The sequence below is a fragment of the Pleurodeles waltl genome, chromosome 9 (assembly GCF_031143425.1).
Source record: "Pleurodeles waltl isolate 20211129_DDA chromosome 9, aPleWal1.hap1.20221129, whole genome shotgun sequence".
In the NCBI taxonomy this organism is placed as follows: domain Eukaryota; kingdom Metazoa; phylum Chordata; class Amphibia; order Caudata; family Salamandridae; genus Pleurodeles; species Pleurodeles waltl.
Window position 1 is genome coordinate 539245670 of NC_090448.1, and position 15903 is coordinate 539261572.

Genomic DNA, 15903 nt, shown 5'->3' on the forward strand with positions numbered 1-15903 from the left:
ACCACGAGCCACTGAAAATATTGTTAGTGTTCAGACGTGCAAGCAGCACTAAACAAGTATTGGCAAAAACAATAGGTCTAACTTTGGTAAACGCGTGTGATGGTGTTTTTATTTTTGGAAAGTACACACAACAAAAATAATTAGAACAGAAAACGAGTTGGCTAAATGTGGAGGATAAAGGATTTCAATAAAACAATCAATGAAAAAATTTTTTATAGAGCTATGTGGGTGCTTCTAGCAAAAAGGTGTACTTAGAACAGTTGTAGAAACTCATTTTAGTTTTAATATGCTTCACATGAAAAGACAATTGTTATTTGTGCACACAAAATGTACTCTTGGTTTAAACTACTTTTACATGAAACATAGTTTAAACCCACAAGCGCAACTAAACAATTACTCAAGGATAAAGAATGGAACGAAGAAGCATCAGCAAAGTAAATAATTGGACCATCAACACTGAGCCTGAAGTGGGCTTCTTTTCAGGAGAATCTGCACTTATGGTCAGGTAAAATGATGGCACTTATAGGGCAAGAGAACCAATGGTTAAAGTGGGCTAACCAGTTGACCCAAGGTCTATTAAGTGTGCTGTCGTGGGTGAAAACAAAATGTGAAATACACTTGAACAGATCAACAAATGATAAAGTTTTACCTAAGATCATTTTTGTAAGCATATTTGTATGTATTTTATTTATTACTGATTTGTTAATGTGTCGGGCAAGAGAACTAAATGTGTATCTAGGCCAGAGCCAAAAACAGAAGCACATACGACCCTGATACTTATTAATATGCACTTTCTGTTGAAAAAGATACCCAAGGACTAAACCGTACCAAACAGTCTTGCTTGTGACTCACAATCTGCAAATAAATATACATGATTGAACTGGTCCCAAATGAGTCTCAATTATTAACAATTATGCATTGGCATAAGTCTACTTTTGTAGGAAATTTTAGTAAAGTTAAATAGTTTATAGAGCAGTGTTTTATTTACCCTAATACATTTATGCACATTTCTTTATTCAAGAGCTTAATGTAAAACAGGGACAGCATTTGCTATGTTTATGTTACTAAATACACAAAGGGGGGGGAGGGACCGGGAGGTTATGTGGTCCAGTGTACAATCTCCCTGCTCTAGTAGTATAAACAAAGGTACACTGTTCCAAGTGTGCTCTAATGACCTAGGAGACCTGAAATCTCAGGAGCAAGAGCCCTCAAGCATCACAATGGATGACTAGCATCATCATCGGGAAATGCTCCTCGCCAGGCCGGCGCTGGAACGCCTGACGGGCTCCCCGGAAGAGGGGGGCTCTAAGCCGTACTGTTCTGATAGTGACTGGTGGGTTCAAACTATCCAGTCAGAAGAAACCTGTATTCAGGCACCAGTACTTGTAGGAGAGAACAGGAAAATATATACTTAAAATTGGTTATTCATCTCATAATAGACATCATAATTTTAATCAGTGCAAAAGGATGAATACCAAGATTAAAAACAGACATGAAAGTAACTACTTGAGTTATAATGCTCAATTACTCTCAAAGAGCAACAAACCACAGAGGACTATAATAATTATAGTACCTCTAAACCAGGGTCGACATGTTTCGCGTCTTACGGTCCAGCCGGATCCAATGACGCTTCATCAGGACCAAACACAAAAGATTTAAACAACTCTTCTCCAGAATAAAGAAAAAACCTTAATTTAGGGTTTTAAAAAAAACGGTCACTTACATTTAAGTCAACTGGCTAAGTCAGAGTCAGGTCGCCCATCCCCAAGTCGGGAACAGGCTCCTTGGGAGGCACGTTCCAAGGTCTCAAATTAACAGCACTGGTTAATGGTCCTGTGTTATGGACCTACTTTCTGGAACAGCATCAACCATATGTAGTGTTTTTGGGGGTTATTTTACATTATCATAAATTCAAAAGTCTATGGACCAAGGTCCGATGCAACAACCTGCTGGTTGGAAATTGCGATTTCTGTACTGTCATTCCCAGACTTTTTGTCTTCTTTTGCCTCTTTTTAGGTCAAGCGTGTAAGCACTCTGACCTGTTGTAATCTATCTGTGGGCTTTTAACTAAGCCCACCACACGCCCATCACTTTCACTTGTTCGTGGGCTTAACTTTCAAAAATCTTTTGTTATCATTGGTAAATGCTTGACGTTTGTCCCTCCTTGGGACGGTTTGGTTACCACCGTGGACATCGACCCTGTTACATGGATAAGTGCATGATTGCCAATACCTTTGACTGCGTGCAAACTTCTTTTTCTTTTTGTGTCTCTCCTTTGCGCTCACGATCATGGCGGCCATGGCACTTTGAATCTGCTCATTTATGTCAACTGTTTTACTTTTCATTTTCAATTTAAGTGGCAAGAAACGTCCAGTTAGGAATTTACAACATTAACAGCTCTAACCCGAGCAAATGCGAGACCAATTGCTTTGCAAATGCTTGTTACTACAAGCCAGCAAGAAAAAATCAAACATATAATGTATGCTTTGGGGTCACAGATATGTAGGTAGCATTCCACCTCAATATGAAAGTTTAGAAACTTTGCTTCAGGACAAATTAAGCTGTGGTACTGCTGCTTTTGCCCCAGTTAACCAACAATAGAAAGTCATCCACGCGTAAATTTGCATTCTGTGCAAAGTATCCACTCCACACCTGTTCCCCAGTCAAAATAGGGACTCAGCTACTGTCCCTTTTCGAAGATTTGAAAGTGCAGTACTGGGTCTCACATTTTATCATCACAAATTACTTTAATCTTAATAGGCCTGATTCACAAAGGCAGCTGACACTTTGAGTAATTTCCACTTTTGAGCAAGTTTCATACTTTTTGGTTATTCACAAAATCTGAGTCTATATTTAATCCAAAAGTGTAAATCACATGCCTCCACCAAACTAAAGTGCAATATTAAGTAATTTACACTTTTGAGTATGTTTATTACTTTTTGGCTATTCACAAAATCCAAGTGCAAATTATATAAGATTCAGATCCCTATTACATAAGGGTGCAAAAAAAGTGATGGTGGTTAGGTGAATAAACGAAAAGATTGCAGCCCTGGTATTTAGTTATAAATCAGTTTTTGAAAATGCTGGTATTAAAGCGACCAAAGAGAAAATGTTCGCTACTCAAAAACACTGTGGCAAGCAGCTCGGCACAAATCTGTTACTCTTTCAGATGCAACAAGCAAGAAGGGAAGTAGCATTCTATGGGGTTCAAGAAGCTCCTAGCAGCTTCTAGATGACAACATACTGTATTAAGTATACGTTGGAGAGATATGAAAGACCCACATGAACTATATATAGCAAAAGGTAACAAAACTCAGACTAAAGCTGGTTAGCACCCACAGTAGCTAAAAATACTAGGACATATTCTGGCTCTTGAAGCTAGTCTGCAACCAGCCTCTTTAAGCTCTAAGATCAGCTAAGGGATAACAAGCTAAATATGTGTTACTGGAATATTGGGTGCATTTATAAAATGTGTATGCTGTGGATTTTAAGGAATTTATCCTCAGATTTTATGTATTCTACCTGCATGAGATAGGTAGTTGCAGGCTTTCGAATGGAAGGCCTTTCTTCTTACTATGAGCCAGCAAAAGTATTCAAACAGAAAGTCCAAATTAAACTTGGATTTTGTGAATAGCCAAAAAGGAAAAACTTACCCAAAATGTACAAATTACTCAAAAGTGTATAGGCCCTAGGCCCTTCAATTTGGTAGAGACACGTGACTTACAATTTTGAATTAAATTTATGCTCGGATTTTGTGAATACCCAAACAGCAGTAAACTTACTCAAAAGTGTAAATCACTTCAAAGTGTAAGATACCTTTGTTGAACAGGCCCAAGAGTGATTTGGAGTGCATGACAATGATTATGGCACATCCCAGTACCAATTAAATCACAACAGAGAAGGTGTTAATTTGTATAATAATAGGGTGGGATCCAGATCTTCGGCTTGTTCACCTCTAAGAGTAGTTTGCTTTGGACTCTCCAGCCCAATTCCCTCATATTTCCTCAGTTCAGAAAGCTGTACTGAACTACACTTTATTTTAATTGAAACCTTTTAGGCAGATACAAGACTTTGGTATTCTTTGTTACTCAAAGAGTGGCCATTATCAGCAAGCATGTTAGTTGTATTATATGTTGGAGGGAACTGTACAATTGATAACTGTAAGACAGATGCTGGGATTTGATAAAATTAAAAGTCAAGTGGATGCAAGGAAACAGAAATCATCTACACAACCATTCAATGTCAATTTTGACAATATGTAAACAAAATAACTGACAATGATCAGTGACAACCATTGGTATAATGCAAGAAAAGTGGGAAGATTATACCAAGCCACTCTGTGTTGCACCTGACCTTAAGAATCCAAGCATATTGTTTGTCATGTCAAATGTGAATTCTTTGAAAATAAATCTAGACAGGGTACCAAAGCTAATGAACTCTTTTAGGAAGGGTGGTGCCCCTCGTCCAAAAGGGCTACTTGTGTCCATGTTCAAAGATTAACTGGATGTGTGAACCAAGTGGCTGAGCTCACTGTACACATTTTGCTTCTTGTAACACCTGACAGTTGGAGACATCCATCTTGTTCCCGATATATAACAAGGGGCCACATTTCGCACATCTGAACTATCAACTTACTGCTTTACCTGATGTGGAAGAGATGTGTTATACAAAGATGATACTACAGGATCTAGAAATCTGGGCCACAGATAATAATTAAATCCATCGATATAAGAGAGGATTTGAAGCAAACTGTAGCAGTGAGGACAACTTAGCCTAGGTAATGTTGAATAACTGAACTATGAGCACTCAGGGTTCACATTTAGTACACAACCTTTATATAATTCATCATTCATTCCAGTAGATAGGAATCTACTTTGGACAAATTGGAAGATTCCCAAATCTATGGTAGCACCTATTATTGTCCTTTTTTCAAAGACATGGGTAAAATTACAATTATGAAGGAGCAAGCTACCAAGGGATCCAATCTACAGAGATAAAGGCTTCGAGCAAGATTGCGTGTTACCATTGCGGATTCTGGAATTTCTCTGGACACAGTAGTACAATTCCCCTTTAAGTTAGGCAGTCATCACATGTCCTGAGTATACAGATTATATCATTTTACTTGATAAAACCCCAATCGGTCTTCAGCTGGCAGTAACCATGTTAGCTACCTATTGTGGATCCATCAGATAACCATAAATATAAAGCCCCCATAATTGTAATCTTTGGTCATTAAGTTAAAAAAGCAGGTCTTCTTTATTTGAACAGTTTCCCTCTAGAGCAAGCTGGGGGTGTATAAAGATCTGGGCATCTGGATGGGACGGTGACGGGTTTATTATCATCAATTTGACCTTGCTGGAAAAAAATCCTTGTCACTCAATGTAGTATTTATGAAGTTGATTAAAGACGTGCCTGTTCTTCTGTTGAATCAGATGTTACATGTCATATAAGCCAAGCTGAGGTCCGTCCTTTAGTATGCTTTAATTATGTATTTGGGAACGTTGGCAAAATGGGCAAATCTAGAGCCAAAATCCCACTTAAAGATTATTGTTTGGGCATTCAAAAATTACAATACAGGCACAAATATGCATTGAATTTGGATTGCTAAAAAAGAAAAAAAAAAGAAAAACTTGATTTGCCAGCCATTGTGCCAAGATAAGATCAGCCTGTAAAGGTGGATTAGGGCACTTGACCTGGCAGAAAATTAAAACCAGTCCCTTTGCTGTTTACTCCTGAGCCTATATCTAGAGGTGACTATACACAAAATTCAACTAGCCTCAGCATGGGCTTTTTTTATTATTATTGTTTATTCGGTCTAAAGTTAGACCATTAAAATGCAATAAAAACAACAATACATAAAAAGTAAAACAGAAGTCATGACCTTCACTAAAGCAAATACAATTAATATGCTCCTTGTCAAACGGAACAGGTGTTAAATAATACTCCTAACTTGGTGCTTCCTCGCCCTGATAGATACCAATTACCAAAATATATTAGGAAAACCGGATTATATGCTAAATCTTTTCTGATCTTACCTATATAAACTACAAAGTACCACGTACTTTAATCTAGACATACATAAATATGCACTTTTAAAACACACTTCTTAAATAAATTATTAATGGAAAGTAGTTTGTGGTACTTAAAGGGAACTTCATGCTACAATAGTGTGAACCAAATATTTAAAAAGTACCCAAAATTGGGGGCAGTTCCAGAATAGAATGGACATACATATATGTGTACTTTGTAAGACTCATTTCTCAAATAAATTGTTCATGGGAGTTAAGTCTTATTACTTACAAAGTGCTATGTGCTACAGTACTATAAATCAAGTGTTAAAAATACCCATCATTAGGGACAATTAAAAAATAAGATAAGCACACTGATTATAAAAAAATTCCATAACAGTATTAGGTGAAAAATCAGATAAAAAACACAAACAACAATAAAAACCTAATATCTTTAAAATTAATCCAAGAATAAAACAACATGGATGATCATATTTGGATTTCATGGCCAGTTAAAATCCTCGTCCCTTAGCTGCTAGACCTCTGTCCAACTAATAGACCAGAGGCTAGGATAGTCCTACAGCGAATGGTCCAAGCTGCTGACAAATATTTGGAGACTTAGCTTACTATCAACGTGGAAGAATCATATCTGCATAATCTGTAGGCACTAACTTGTTCGTGCAATAGCAAAACCTTGCACAGAGGGTTAATCCACTTTCCTCTAGGGCACTTGTACAAGGGACAGAAAAACAAAACATGCTCAGGTGTTTCCTTACATGAGTGACAATTTATACATTTATCAGACATGGGGTTGTTAATCGACCAACAGGCCGTGAAACTATTAACTGCTAATGTACCGTATCTGAGCTGAAGGAATAGGGCACGAGCACGTGCAGGTATAGGGAGATCCAAAAAGTTCTTGGGCGTTCTGGTGTTTAACCAGTAAAAACTCTGCTGTCAACCAACCTGACCCGTTACAGTGAAAGAACTCATCATGAACTTTCCCCCAATATCTCTCTTTAGCCAGCAGCCTAGCGTTAGCAGGAATCATCTCAGGATTCCCCCAATAGTGGGGGAAACCCAACTTGACCCAAGCTGATTTCATCTCCCTCAACCAACAAACTTTTTCCCATACCTGATACGGTGTTATAAGATCTTTGATTGCTGCCCTAAAAGGCTCTAGTTCTTCCGTTTTCCACAATCGGATCCAATATAAAAGTGATCTTAAACCCGCTGTATCTTTGATGCTATTTATGCCCAGATCGAGTCTAAGAGGGTTCATCGGCATGCCCTTCCCTAACCTAGATATATGTCTAAGAAAGTTATTTTCTTTAGTTTGGAGGTTGTCCAATTGTCTGTAAAACAGGGCTGCGGCACGGACTTGGACTTTGTATATTTCAGAAATGGGTAATAAGAGGAGGGCTCACTACAGCTCTGGCCTTTCGTTCTAACGCTCCTCCTCTTTGACTTATGATAAGTGACCCTTTTCTAATGGCTGCATCCCAGTTGCCCCTATCCGATAGCCTAATGCCCAGATAATCGTGCTCCGTGACCCTCTCCAAAAGGACTGAGTCCATCACTATATTTGCTTTTATTCTCTTTTTCGGGGCGCTATATATCATAAGTTTTGTTTTCTTAACATTGACATCCAGCCCATAATCTCTGCAAAATGCGCATAATTGATTGACCAAATTTGGAATTCCCATAGATGTTTTGGCCAACAAGATGGTATCATCCGCGTAAAGCAAACACAGCACTTTCTTCCATGCCAACTTAGGCGAGTCATTGGTACAATATACTAGGTTTTTGATATAATTGTTTATGTATAAGAGGAAAAGAGTAGGGGCGAAGACACAACCTTGTAAAACTCCTCTTTTAATGGCAACTGGGTCTGTTAGATCGCCATCCTTTCCACTCCTAATTTGTGCATAGGTGTTCTCATGCAGTCGAACCATAAGTTTCAAAAGACCATTAGGAACACCCATGTTAGATAATGTCAATCATAACAGGTTCCTGGGGACCAGATCAAATGTGGCTTTGAGGTCAATGAAAACCACATACAAGTTTCCCCCTCCAACTTCCACGGTCTTCCATTGGATTGCTAAGAATCTTAGGACTTGGTCTATGGTACTGACTGCGGGTCTAAACCCTGCTTGTAAATTAGAGATGGCTTCGGACTCTAAGATCCATTCTTCGAGATGGAACAAGACTTGCTTTGCAAAGATTTTTTGGAAATTGTCAAGTAAGCATATTGGGCGGTAGTTAGTGGGATCACAGGGGCTGCCTTTTTTAAAAATAGGGACTATCTCCGCTCCCTTCCAGGAGCTCGGGACAGGCGCTCCTGCTGCAACTGCATTAAAAACCATGTTCAAATATGGGGCCCATATGTCCGGTCTTTTCTTATAAAGGTCGCCTGGGATTTTATCAAGACTTGGGGCCTTTCCCCAGTTCAATGAAACAATCACAGCCTTGGCTTCTGCCAAGGTAAATTTGATTGGGGAGACCCCAGAGGTCATAATATCATTCAGTTCCCTAGTAGTAGCTTCAGCAGGCCCTGAGTATAATCGGCCGAAATGCTCAGCCCACACTGCGGGAAGGATTGAGGTACCAGGCTGGAGGCAAGGTTCCCCACTCACTTCGGCAATCAATTTCCAGAACCTCGAAGTGTAATTGACTTTTGCAGACTCCAGAAGGGCAGCCCATCTTGACTCATCCCAGCTCCTGGGAGCCCTGCTAAGTTCCTTTTTATAGTCTTTCTTTGATTGTCTTATGTGCTCTGTCTGTCCCCCTCTCAGAGCTCTCAGTAGCTGATGCTGTGCTTCCCTACATGAAATGCAAAAACACCTTGCGTTGCACTTCTTTTTTGCTTTACTAACGATCTCTTTGGTGAAAAAATGCTTTAAGGAATTAAATAATTCTATATGAACTGCTACAAGCCCATCACCATCCTCTAAGAGCAGAAACATGTGCTCCATTTGGTCGGCCAATAAGCTATATATGGATGTAATAGAACCTAAGTTAGTATTAACAGATTCCCATTTGACATTACGTCTATTATTTGTCAATGTGAGCTGCTGATCGTAAATCTTAGGATAAGGGGCTTCAAGTAAAGGTAGCAGACCCCTAGTCGATAAGATCAGTGGCTCATGGTGACTTTCCTTGTGTTCTAAAACCTTCATATCAGCCATATGACCCCACAATCGAATATCAAGTAAAATGTAATCTATCTGGCTCTTTTGGGCTCCACGCCTAAAGGTAAAATGAAGGTTAGCATCTGAGCGGGAGTGACCATTACAGGCCCGAAGACCATATGCCAGTGTGATATCCGCAACTTGATGTGCTATTCTATTCATTCTCAGTCTTTTACTTGACACCAATTGTGGGATGCCCCAATATGCATCCTCTTCTTTATATAATTCCTGGGCCAACGAATAGGGCTCAAAAGTAACATTAAAATCCCCTGCAATTAAAATGAAATAAGTAGATGTTTTACAGGAAAGAAAGCTGTCCAAAATAGTCAAAGCATCTGACTCATAATTACTACCCATACTTCTGTTATAGATGTTAATTATTAGGAGCGGTTTCTCCTTGAGGGTTGGTATTATTAAGCCCATTAAATCGGGACAACCCATGTCTACTACTTCGACCTGGCACTTAGGGGAACAGCTAAGCCATATGAGCAGTCCACCTGAAGGTCTCCCGGAGGTCACTTTACACTCTGAGACCCAGTAGCTTTTAAATCCAATTCTATATTTGGGCTCCAGTGCCCATATTTCTTGAAAGAGGCATATCTTATGTTCATCTATAAATTTACCCCATTCAGGGATACCCATTTTATTCTCCAGCCCTGCAATATTCCAACTAAGAACTGTATCTAACACATCTGCTCTACCTTGCACTGCTTTAGCCGGGGATTGCCCTCTAACAAGTGGAATGCCTTAAGAAGGCTTGATGCCCCTTGCAGTCGTAGCTAACCTAGTCTCAATTACATGTTCCGGTGCTTTATCACCCAGAGGATCGCTCGCGCCAATTGGGTCAGGGCATGTCGTGGTCAGATCGGATACCCAGGCAGGTAGGATAGTCCCACAATTATTGGGACCTATTAGTTCCGGAGCTAGATTGCTCACATGAGCCTCTCCCTCCTCACTGGCTCCCAAAGTAGTAATCTCCCCAATCAGTTCACAACAGAATGGAGGCTGGTTGATTTCCATCCTACAAAGTTCTGTTTGGGCAGGTGGAGGAGTTAGTGTAAAGCCTCTGATGGCTACATTAAAAGTCTGCTCAGCCTCAGGGCTACCTATTCCTAGTCCTCGTGCTCCAGTAGCTCTAGATATAAAATAATCCCTGTCCAAGTATCTAATTCCTAGGGATTTAGGTGGGCCCTGGGCAGAGCTTGCTTTGAGTCAATCGACTTCGGAGAGAGAGAGTGAAAGGGAGCTACATCCTAACTGGGGGGCAAGCTGCGTCTGAGAACAAGTAGAGCCTCCGGGTGGTACCAACGCCCCGCTAATGGCTGGTGTAACTGATTAAGGATAAAAAGCTTGGAGTCTGCACAGAGATACTTCTCCCCCTAGAGGATTAGATTTGCACACATTTGAAGAGAGCTGCTGAACAAGGGCAGGTGAATCAAAGTTAATAACAATACAATCCCCCGTGCCAGGCTTTTTCAATGGACCCACCCAGCCCACCCTCCTCACCATTAATATTGAGGATACCATGTGAAATGCAAATCTGGCATTAATATGTAGCCAGTGTATGACCTTGTTTTTCAATTCAGTCAATGATTCAGAGATATTGGTTTTAAGTTTAGAAACACTTGTAATGACAAGAACGTATGGGCAGAATTCCGGCGGAAGATGTAGAGTTCTCAGCTTAGTCCCTCCATCAATCTGCACCAACTCCAGGGGGCCTATTTGTTGGTAATTTTGAGCAGAAATAGCTTTATGGATTTCCTTTGTCATATCGTTAAAAGGAACTGTTCCTCCATTTCCCCTCGAAGATGAGGCGGATACCTTGAAGCACTTGGCCTTTGGAACAATGGCCAGCCTGCCAATTGGATCCATCTCTAAATGGTGCAGGGGATCAGGGCGATTCTTTGGAAGCCTATAATCCTTGCCCAATGGTAAGAGGAGACTACTGTCACTATTGCCCGGTACGCTCGAAGGAAGAGTTTGGCAAGGAAGTTGAAGATCCGCTAAGGGGGGAGTAACCATCTGCTGGGACTTAATGAGGAGCTCCCAATTTCTCTTCAATAGCCAGTAAGCGAGTTACTATAGGGTAAAGCCTCTCAGAAAGCTCTTCTTTTATATGATCTATTATATAATCTATTACTGAACGGTCAACAGTGCATGCTTGAGCTGGTGAATGGTCTTCGTTCCCAGTTGGAAGGCCGGGGTTGGGGAGCTCAAAATACGGGCCGTTTATTCCTTAGATTTACCTCAACTCGTTTCCTTTTCCCTTTTGTATTGCGCTCTGAGTTGGTTGTAGACCTGCCTAAAGTCGGCTGTGCCAGTTCAGATAATTCAATGGCATCATCCTGAGTCGCTGCGATGGGCTCCTGGATAGTTCTTAAAAGGATTGAGGGAGGAATAGCTGGAGCAGTCTGTAAATCATGTGACTGAGGAGGTTGTGTTTGAATTTGCGGTGGGGATAGAGATTGGCGGTTAGCTGCCAACAATGGAGGGTCAGTTAAACGACGCTCTACCAATTCAATTTCCTTTTCTAAGGCTCCAACCGCTTTTTGAAGAAATCCATCTAAGGTCTTGTTATTACCAGCTTTTTCCAGAGGTGCCACCCCCTTCCGTCTGCCCATCTTTTCCCTTCTTGTTTTCCTTTAACCAGCAGTCACGTTTTCAACTCCTTGGTCAACATCTTACTGTGCACACTTATCTCCTCTATTCGAGCCCTCCTGGGGCCTTGCTGGAACACTGGAATGATGTAACTCGCCTGCAACAGATTATAGCCCTGAGGCCTGCTATGGGTCCAGAGATTGGTCACCGACCCCAAAGACGGAAATGAAAATAATGTGGCCCAGCCTCCTCCGGGCGCTGACGGGCGCAGGACGGGCCCACCCTTGGCCCATGCGCGTCCCGCGAAGCGGGCGCGCCAAGCAAGTTTAAAGGGGCTCTGTCCTCCCGCCCCCAACAACAATCCGGCAATCCTGGATGTCCCGCGAAGCGGGCGCGCCAAGCAAGTTTAAAGGGGCCCTGTCGTCCCGCCCCAGCAACAATCCGGCAATCATGCGCGTCCCCCCATGGGCTATGCCACTTATAAGCACACAAACTAAACAATTATTTACAATCCAAGTAAAAAATAGTTGTATTATGAGGCCCTTCAAGCTGTGAGTACTATGGAATGTGTCTGGATAGGTTTAAATTAATATATTTCAGGATATTGCCCAAAACGTATTTCCTCCCAAAAAATGTTTGCCCTCTCATTATCGTTGCCTACAAAATGCAAATCTGTGTGCCTGAGGTTTTATATGCTCAGGGGTGGGGAAGATTAAATCTTCAATTTACAGATCATGTGCTTACCACCATGAATCCCTTCAGTATATTTCAGGTCTTTATCCGGCTCTGGATGCGGATGGTAAATCTATTTTTAACTGATCATGGTTGCTGATATGCAAGGAAACCTTTACCAGCTGCCCTGAGGGAAGTCATAGGTCATCCTCAGTTAATAAGATGTTTTTTTAAATTCATGGACTTGGCAATAAATCTTTGAATGATCAATGTAAAATTTAAAGATTTGATCTGAAGTTTTTTTTCTAGGGTTGGGGGCAAGCCAACAAATTAATAGGAAAAGCCAAACAAGAGCTAATGCAATATTGGGCCCTGGATCTAAGAGCCCTTGCTGGAGCCAAGCCCTGAAAATATTTGGCATTTAAATCACTCAACAGCACCATGCTAGATTATGCTAAAGTGTCCTCGAAATTCAAAAAAGTATATTTATTTTACAATCAAAAGCGTTTAGTACATCAGATTGTATCTCTTCATTGAGAAGTATTTATTGAAAGTGATAGTTCATAAACAGAAACTTACGATCATTCTGCCAACCGACGTCATAATGACAATGATATTATTGAACTAAGAGATACGTCCATTGCCATGTGTACCCAAGGTGTGACCTAAATTCTGATAGGCTTAACAACATTAAACATCAAAGACACAAGAGGTTTTCGTACAGAGCACATCTTCATCTTATACATTTGAAGATGCTCTAATATGTGATAATGAACAAAGAGGAGGCTCGGTGACAAAGCAATTGCCTGAGATCACACAATTTAGTCAAGCAAGGAGGTTGGTGCCAGGTTTTTGTTTCACACAGTGCAGTTCAACCATCTTTAACTCTATCTGACATCAAAAGTTATTGTTTTCATTAGTTCCTGGAAGATGAGATTGTAGTGTTGGGTGACAGGCAGAATCCATTTTATTTTTGACAATTGCACTTCGCAAAAACCTTGCCCACAGACATATGGACCTACAAGGGTTTCACATCAGACACAGACTACTTTACAATTTTTTATGACACATGAAGATTTCCAGGATTCACAGGATAAGAGGTAGAGACCAGAATTATCACTTAGTAGCCCATCTTATATGGTTGCCATTTGTAGACTCTGAACTGCGAGGCCTCCCATAAGAGCTCTGCTTGTTTTGGCTCAAACTGCGAAGAGCCAGTGTCAAGCATCTGGCTCAAGCCTGGCTGGAGCTTTCCATTCTAGGTTAGCCTCATAACAAATTATTATTTTTAGAGCCAGGACCGACACAGTTTATTTTATGCATGCACTTTATTTTACAAATTGCTTTATTGTGTGTATATTGCAATTGTTTGAAGTAACTAAAGCAATCAAGTCTTTCATTCATAAAAAAAAATCATTGTGTAACACACTATCAGTTCCAAAACCAAGACTTTGAAGAAAAGCATTTTGGGGCATTTAGAACTTGGCACTGGATGGTAGCAGAATGCACAGCATGTCACCTACAGCAACACAGACTTCAAACACTTCTTTCTATGCTTTTTACATGGGCTTCTCTGCATTGAAATTACGGTGGACTAGTGCTTAATTTAAGCTGATGGTTTTCGGTGCTCGATACAGGCACTTAATGGTCCACACCGGCGTGTGATAAGTCTGCCACAGGGTGGCGCTGTCTTACTATTTTCTGAGGTGATTACAACAACAGTTAGCTATTAATTCAATACACATTACAATGACTATTACCTGCTCCCTAAGCCATTCTTATACAATGACTATTACCTGCTCCCTAAGCCATTCTTATATCTTTGGGTGCCTGAAATAGCCACAGGAATGTGATGGTTAGTAGTTGTCTTGTTAATAGCAATAACAGCATGGCAGGGGCTGATGAGAGCCCTTGCACGTATTTTGTTTTACAAATGAAGCACTGCAATGAACTACTGACATTGTTGCTATGTTACCTCTTAGTCATTCACCCACTTACTTGTATGACTAATGCTGCTGGGAAATGGAGTGGAAAGGATGCTTTCATCAAGTGTATCTGTGCTGCTGACAGTTGGCCCAAAATCATCTTCAGCAGCTTCTATTGGTGTTTCTCCGTCCCCAATGGCCAGCATGGTGCTTTCTTCTGTTCTGGAGTAAATTTTCTCCATGTTCTCTGTACTTGTCTCTGTCCTATTTGTGAAAGTGAGGTCTAATTTTCCAGTGACAGTGTCAGTACTCACAGTTTCAGGAGACATTGCTGGCACCAACATTATGGTTTCATGCTCGATAACTTTGACTTGGCTAGAAGGCGATGGTTTTGTATCATCCCAGTCTTCGCTGAATTCCAAGGCAGGTGACACAGGGAAAGGTTGCACTTTTTGTAAATCCTCAACACCAGTAGAAACGTCAGTGCGTATGTCGGTGACAGTTGTTAGCTGCACTGTATTCACAAGGCTGGATACAATGACACCATGTTCACCAGTTTCACTGTGCTCAGCAAAAAGCAGAGGTGCTGTTGAATAGTCACTCCCAGTTTGAACAATGCTAGTTCTCGGGTTGGTGGTCAGCATTTCTTCTGTGTTGAACTGAGACAGTGGTGGATGTTCAACAGTATTCCCATTACCATTACTTTTCTCATCAGTTCCCTTTGTGGGGAAATCTTCATCCAGAAACTTGGAAACAGCAGGTACAATTGTTGTGGGAGTTCCTAGAGTGGTCTTGCTAACTGTAACACTTGGCAAGTTGACTTCTATGTCAGACTGTAAAGGTGAGGAGGTTGTGACAGTTGTAGTTAACAGTCCACTTTCTTGTGATTTGTTTTGTTTCGTGCTGGGAAGGAAGGCCTCTTCCACCACAGAGGTCAGAGGCAAAGTTATACTCCTAGTATCAGTACTTTGATCACCTATCAATATGTCATGATCAAGAGATTTGGTGAAGGCCTGTGTTGTTCCATCTGATGTGATTGTATTGGCCATGGATGTCCCAGGTGGCACAGTTAATACACTTTGTCCATCCTCAGGGTTTGCTCCCTGAGAGGTTGGTGAGAGCAGGCTTTGGACATTTTGTGGGATGTGAACTGAATCATTTGTGTCTCTTTTTTCAATGGCAACACATCTAACGCCCAGAGAGCTGAGCAAGATACTGCTGAAAGCCAAACAAACATGGAATCCACTGAGTGTCTTCATGTCAGAAGGTGGCCTTGCACGTATATGTAGACACTTGAACCTACAGGAAAACAATTAAACTAGTTAGTTCTGGCCAGGAATGCAAATAAAGGAATACAGACAGTATAAAGGATCCTATAGACAGCCTATACGTTCATGGCCGGAAATAGTACAACCTGTAATATACAACTTTTCATATATTCTAGTTATCAATCACCACTAATGCAATTTTGTTACATGCCAAATACCTGCACCTCTATCTAGCACAGCC

General features: G+C 40.8%; 1 protein-coding gene across 5 annotated transcripts in view; it reads right to left on the bottom strand.

Annotated features, from left to right (window-relative positions):
* ARMH4 (armadillo like helical domain containing 4) overlaps window positions 1–15903 on the bottom strand; it is a 645165-nt gene that overhangs the window by 456309 nt on the left and 172953 nt on the right. For all 5 annotated transcript variants that reach the window (XM_069207449.1, XM_069207448.1, XM_069207447.1 and 2 more), the window contains one exon: window positions 14468–15693. In XM_069207449.1, the coding sequence (XP_069063550.1) occupies window positions 14468–15653 (1186 nt within the window). In that variant the 5' untranslated portion in view covers window positions 15654–15693. The remainder of the gene's footprint in view (window positions 1–14467; window positions 15694–15903) is intronic.